This window comes from Bufo bufo, chromosome 2 (genome assembly GCF_905171765.1).
Source record: "Bufo bufo chromosome 2, aBufBuf1.1, whole genome shotgun sequence".
In the NCBI taxonomy this organism is placed as follows: Eukaryota; Metazoa; Chordata; class Amphibia; order Anura; family Bufonidae; genus Bufo; species Bufo bufo.
The window spans coordinates 636,568,886-636,576,189 of NC_053390.1; the positions used below are offsets into that span (position 1 = coordinate 636,568,886).

At 40.2% G+C, this 7,304-nt stretch overlaps 1 protein-coding gene across 1 annotated transcript; it reads right to left on the reverse strand.

Moving 5' to 3' along the window:
* Positions 1-432: 432 nt before the first annotated feature.
* On the reverse strand, positions 433-5,321 carry UCP1 (uncoupling protein 1). The gene is made up of 7 exons (XM_040420509.1): positions 5,169-5,321; positions 4,792-4,938; positions 3,781-3,979; positions 3,434-3,631; positions 2,360-2,461; positions 1,098-1,278; positions 433-1,002 (listed from the first exon to the last, which is right to left on the reverse strand). The coding sequence occupies exons 2-7, from the start codon at positions 4,915-4,917 to the stop codon at positions 888-890; spliced, it is 921 nt and encodes a 306-aa protein (XP_040276443.1). The 5' UTR covers positions 4,918-4,938; positions 5,169-5,321; the 3' UTR covers positions 433-887.
* Between the last annotated feature and the right edge of the window lie 1,983 nt (positions 5,322-7,304).

A 7,304-nucleotide genomic window follows, 5' to 3' on the forward strand; every position in this document is an offset into this window, starting at 1 on the left:
AATGAGCAGCACTTGTATGCAGTCTCCATTACCACAGTCCGTCCTGTCCATCCTCTCTATACTTCATATCTCGACATGAACTCCATTCCTACAGAGATTCAGCTAAATATCATATTAAACTGTATTCAGGATCATAATCCCTGACATGGATGAAGGATGAGGCAGCTCTTTACCTCAGTGTTGTGAAGTAACTTGTCCTGCTGTGTGATTAGGACAGGTTTTGTGTAAACTAATAGGACGGCGGCCATTTTATTTCTCCTAATGATTGCTCCCCAGACAAAAAGAGCCATTAAAACTAATGAAAGGTATTTGGGAATATATTTATAATAAAGTAATATTTAAGTATTTTCATTTTCTTAATTCCCGGAGAACCTCTTTAACTTACTCTTCTGATTCCTTTATATACAGTAACAAAAACAGTTCCTAAACTACATGCATACAGTATACTAATACACAGTCATGTTCACACAGCGGTTTTCTTTACACATACTGTATTGTGTACCAAAATCCATGTGTGTTCAGCATCCCATTGATTTCAATGATAATCCCTGCCATATTTCATATGGCACAGAATTGAAATCTGTCAGAAAAAATAAAAATAAAAAAGGAGTGATGAGTCCCTTCTTGACATGGAATCATCACAACATCTCTGCGGCCTGAAATCTGGGGTCAGCCCTGGACTTCTACTGTGGATTCAACTGCACATACATGTCATATTTGCAGTGGACTATTACTATAGGCTGTCACACACATTATAGTGTTTGCCTCATTACAGCCATCTACTGCTCCTTTAGTATATACATGTGTAATGTACTATGAACGAACAGTCGTATTAGCAGATTTTGATATATTTTGAGCCATGGTCTGCATTCTGGACGTAGGTGGTTTCACACTGCGTATTCAACCCTTTGTCTGGACATCATCATTGCTCTCTTCAGTTGCTCATAAGACACAAACATGACAACGTTCCAGGATCCCAACCTCAAAAATGAAGGGACAAACCTGTGAAGAAATGGAAGATAGTAAGATTCGGAATAATCTTACATTTGCTTTTTTTCTATTATCTCTGTAATGTTATATATGGATATGACAATTACCCTTTATAAAAGGCAGTCGGTCCCTCCTTCGTGAGCATGGTCCATGCACAGTTAATAGCAGACTTGTACTGTCCAGGGGGAGAATTCATATATCTTGTCTTTACCACATCCACTGGGGAAGCAATAACCGTAGTACAAAACCCAGCTCCAAAGGCAGATACAAAATGGCAAGGGAGGTTATCTACAAAAGACCAAAACAATATATAAAATATAAGTATACACTGTCAGCCCTGTACACTTACCCTGCAGTATTTTAATTACATTGTGTCCCTGACTCTAGTAAGAGCTATATATGAAGTTGAATATGTGAGACTGTATTGACATCACCATGTGTGGTCTATGCAGGGGCGTAACTATCATAGAGGCAGACCATGCGACTGATATGGTGACCAGGGCAAGTGGGGGCCCAGTCTTAGTTGGGATCATCTCCTCTTCTACTGGCGGTGAAAACTTGGTCAGGACTCTACCTTCTAAAGGAACAGTTTTTAGCAAATGAGGCAGTGGAAAAGTGGCCCAAGGGTCATTGAAAAGGGTTTAGCCAGAAACTGTGTGGGGGGCCTGGTTTGATCCTTGCTATGGGGCCCTTACTTCTCTATGTACACCACTGGGCCTATGAATTGCGGTCCATGTGACTGCCGCATTCCCTGGACCAACTGTGGCTCATGTGAGCTGAACGCACTGCACCATAGTAATCTATGATGCTGTGAGTTCCAGCCCAGCCACGGATCTACTGTGTCATACTCACAGCATCATTTCATTATGGAATAATAGATTTATGGTTGGGCTGGAACTAACAGCATCGTGGATTATTATGATGCTGGTAGCTCTGCTCACATGTGCCGTGGTTGGTCCAGGAAATACAGCCATCACACGGACTTCATACACCAATGTGAATGCAGCCTAATGCTTGACTAAATGAACTAACCTTAGCCAAGCAGCAACGACTTATATAGTACACTAATATTACATGTGCATCCAATATAAGAACATTTTATTATTCGGAAACCTTTGGGAAATGGTTTGCAAACTAGCATCATCATTAAAGAAGAAGTCTCCCGCTATAGTTATTCAACATGGTGTCTGTCTTATGGATTATGAATTTTTGGAAAGGGGGCTGTTGTTAATTTTGTCCCCCTCTGTACAGCTCTGATTCTCATGCTCTAAAACTAATTGTCTCTGCTGTGGACACCCTCAGCTTATAAACAGTAACCCACAAAACAAGCTAACAGCGAGCCATTAGTCTTATGTAAAACTGTAGTTACCAGTCATTAGTTTGTACTGCAGCAGGGATTCCTTTATTAGGTCATAGGTCACCAGTTCAGTGCAGTTGACGATTGCATTTCTTGTGACATTTGGAAATGTTCCTGTTTGAAAGAAAATAAATGAATGGAAAAATGTTCAGAATTTCTTAATGTCATAAATAACTTAAATTTCCTTACAATGCCAGTGCATTCACGTCCATGTGTACAATAATGCTTATTCTTCATAGAACTAGATCTGCTTCATAGAACTAGAACTGGGCTTGAACCTGTGACTCTCCAGAAATATGTTCCTCTGTAATCTATGGCAAATAATCTGTAGACCCAAAGAATGGGTTCACATTCATGGTTTTCATCCCTGTTGTCCTGCTCATTTTACTGGAGAAAATAGCGTAGCATGCTGCACTATTTTGGCCAGAACTTTTATCAAAATCTGTCACAGGGGCCCCTAAAGGAGCCTCCAAAGCAAAAGTAAGCTAAGTCTTAAAGGGGTTGTCTCATCTCAGAAATTGGTAGCATATCGCTAGGATATGCCACTAATGTCAAACAGGTGCGAGTCCCACCTCTGGAACCCGCAACTATCTGTAGAACGGAGCCCCCAAAGTGAACAAGAGTCCACTGCACATTCGCAGCCACCCCGTCCATTCATTTCTATGGGAATTCTGAAAATAGCCAAGCACTGGCTCAGTTATTTCCAGCAGTCCCATAGAAGTGAGTGGAGCGGTGGCCGCACTTGCGTGGTGCGCTTTCCATTAGTTTCTTTGTGACTTCTGAAACTAGCCAAGTGCACTGGGTCAGATACTTTTGTATGTCCTATAGATGCGAGTTGAAAACATGTGCAGTGCGTCCTCGTTCACTTTGGTTGCTCCGTTCTAGAGATAGTTGCGGTCTCAGAAGTGGGACCTGCACCTATGCCACCAATGTGTGAGGTGACACAACCCTTTTAAGTGTAGGTTTTGTAGAATTATATGTACTCACTATACAGTTAGAATGAATATACCAGAATATTATCTACGGTATAGCTGCACACATTGGTGATATCTTATTACCACTGCATGTGGCTTTAATAGTATGTACCTTTCCAAAGGCCTCTCATTCCTTCTTGCCTTGCGATGGTTTTGTATGCATCCATAGTACCATTGTATCTCCTCTTCACCCCTTGCAGAGTGACCTGAGCTTGGAATCGGACTTTCACCACATCAGTTGGCTGGGCTATCGTGACAGCCAATGCCCCTGTCGTACATCCAGCAAGTATTCTGCTTACAATCCCGGCTTCTATGATAAGAATATACAGTGATGACCAACAGATACATATAATTACTGCTTCATTTTATACAGTACTCATTAGTGTAGACCTAATTGGGCAAAATGAAAATCAGAATGTTTTGTGTCCCCTTATAGGCATCCTTTATACATATACTTACTCTCTTTTCCATTGGTGTAGTAGAGTTTGACTGTGTCATACAGCCCAATTCTAATGGAGGCAAAACTCATTTGTCTTTGCAGTCCGGCCACTAATCCGTTGTAGAGGCTCTTGGGTCCTTCAGTCTTCACAATTGTTCCTATAGTGCCAAAAACTCCTTTGTATCGAATTCCATTGGCTGCTGTTGACTCTCCTTGTATCTGAAATTATAGAAACATTTTTGTAGCAAATATGATTGTAGATGGGATATGAGGGCCACCTTGGACTGTTGGTATTACTTTGGTGGCACCTACTGTACATACCTTGATCAATGGGGTGAGTTAATATGTCGGAAGTAGCAAAAAAAATAATGGCAAGTCAGCATCCGACTCAATGAATGAAGGCGGAATAAGTGCAATGGAATATATGTGAGAAACATCTCAGTAACCACATGGCAAATGCGGATACCTAGCTTGTCAGGCAATGTTTGAAACAGGGATCAGCAACATCCAGCCCCCCAGCTGTTCTGAAACTACAACTCCCACAATGTTCCTTTCACTTCTATGAGAGTTACAAGAACAGCCAAGCAAGTGTTCATGCTGGGAGTTGTAGTTTCGCAGCAGCTGCAGCGCCTAAGTTTGCTGACCATAGGTTAAAGCAGTGTTTCCCAACCAGTGTGCCTCCAGCTGTTGCAAAACTACAACTCCCAGCATGCCCGCACAGCCAAAGGCTGTCCGGGCATGCTGGGAGTTGTAGTTTTGCAACAGCTGGAGGCACACTGGTTGGGAAACACTGGGTTAAAGCATAGCGTACAAGTAATATAGTAAATCGTATATGCACAGATATATGTGCATTTAGAGGGTTTTTAAAAAAAAACTTTTATTTGGTACACTACATAGTTTCCTGTGGTAAACCTGACCATGCACAGGCGCTCATCATAATTTTAGTGTCTGTGACATCACTTATTTTTTTATGCGCTCTCTATACCTCTGTATTTTTTTGCATTGCCCCAAAAACCAAAGCATGCCCTTACCTGTAGCCTGACTTTTGCTGTATCCAAGGGGAATGTGAAGAGGTCAGCTATGCATGCCGCGGTGCCAGCACCGATAAACTTCACAGCTGGTGTAGGGGGGATGTCAGAGGGTCTCAGTCCAACCATTTTGATCAGATGTATTTGAAGCTGGGCATAAAAAAAAAAGTAATAATATTGTTTTAATAAACTGTGGAATGTCAATTGTCATATCAGTGCAATAATGTGAATGCAAAGCCAACAAGAATAACTCCTTCCTTTACAGTCATTCAATATGAAATCCATAATCATACTAGCCATGCTTACAAGAGGTAATGATTTACAAGCAGAGGGAATACTTCTCTCATGGTAACTTGGAGCAATCTAATGTTCATACTTACTGGTCACACTGGAAAGCTATCTGCTTCTCTCCTTGCTTTCCCTCTGTGCCAATCCATTCATCAAGGCTCCTTATATATAGTCAGCCAGATCTAGGTGAGATGCTGAGGAGGAGGTCATACCGGTGAGAGGGCCAGAGGATGCACACCCCTAAGCCAGGCTCCTCCCTCCAGACACAAGCAGTGCTCAGAAGAAGCAGAGAATACTTATTCCTTGGAGGTCTATTGCATAAAGTCAAGTTTTTTTTTAGATTTTTTGTTGATTCATTGGTTGTAGAGAATAGCAGCCAATGTTGTTTTATATCTCCAGCTATGAATGATAATAATATAATATATTATCAGAAAAGAATAACTTCATAATATTTCGTATTTTGGTGAATAACGTTTTGGATAGTCTTACAAAACAAAACATGGAGGTCTTTTTAAAAAAAAATGATTTCTATAAGAATATAGAGTAGTTACAAGATTCTGGGAAGTCTCTCTGGATTTGCAGTAGGAGTATTCCTATTGTTTTGTAAGAGACAACGTGTGCTTCAGCGTGATACACAAGGAATGACTTCCATTTTTCTAATTTTGAAAGAGGTCTGTATCATAGACATAAGTTGGAATCAATATACAGTATCTTAATTTCTCACTGCCATTGTTTATCAAAATGACTAAATCAGGCAAGAAATGATAATGTTTTTAGGGGTCACTTCTGATAGAAGTCCACCATCACTATGACACTGAATATTGCTCAGTAAAATATTTCTCCTCCTCTACAAAGAAATATTATGATCCCTTTAGCCAGAGGATAATAGGATCAATATTAAAGTGACTCTACTTAGGCTACTTTCACACTAGCGTTTTTCCTAGATCCGGCAGGGTCCGGCAAAAACGCTTCCGTTACTGATAATACAACCATCTGCATCCGTTCAGAACGGATCCGGTTGTATTATCTTTAACATTGCCAAGATGGATCCGTCATGAACTCCATTGAAAGTCGATGGAGGACGGATCCATTTTCTATTGTGGCAGATTGTGGCAGAGAAAACGACTCCGTCCCTATTGACTTTGCATTGGGGGTCATGCCGGATCCATCTTGCTCCACATCTCCGGTCTGGGAACGCAACTAAATGGAACGGAATGCATTTTGGAGCATTCCGTTCTGTTCAGTTGAGTTTTTTCCGGTATTAAGCCCCTATGACGGATCTCAATACCGGAAAACTTAAACGCTAGTGTGAAAGTAGCCTTAATTTGCTTTACTAGGTATATCCGGGTAATGCTCCACTCATAATTTCAAGTCCAGTTAAAACAAGAGCAAATAAAATATTTTAGGCATCTAATTATTATTTAGGTCACATGAAGACCAGAGTTGAGATCTTCTTTAATGTTTTCCCCAGTATATTTAAGTGTTATTCACTCCCCAAATCCCATCTAGAAATGAAACAATTCATAAAATTCAGTCTCAGTTCTCTCAGGGCACTGCACTGAAAGACCTCTCATGCTTATATGAATCTGTAAAACGTGATGTATGTGCAGCATTGAGGGTAAAGCAATTTAACAATGTATAAATGTTTAGTATTTTAAACAGATTATCAATAAAATAAAACGTATTTAAAGATGATTGCTTCAGTGGCAATGATTTAACGCGCAAGCGTGTAATTCCACCCAGTGCCTTAGAGCTACACTTTTTCACTGAAATACTAAATTTAAGGATTTGTAATTGATGGTGGAAAATAAGGTTGCCTTCACACGCGGCAGATTTTGTGGCAGAATTTTCCGCGACTGAAAATCAGTTCCATTCATCTGAATGGGGCAGCAAGCACATGGATTTCTGCAAGCCCCATTCAGGTGAATGGAACTGATTTTCAGTCGCGGAATTTTCTGTCACAAAGTCTGCCGCATGTGAAGGAACCCTAACAAATCTGCCTGTTTGATCATAGTACCATGGAAAGAAAATTAACCCTTTAATAACCTTTCTATTTTTTTCCTCCTCGGCCATAATTTTGTTTAAGGGATTGTTTTGTGTTTTTCTTTTTTTTGCAGAGCGAGTTGTATTTTTTTATGGGACCATTAACGTTTCCATATAAAAAAAAAAAAGGAATATAAAAAGAAAATAGTTTTTTGGGATACATTTTTACTGCCTCTATATATATA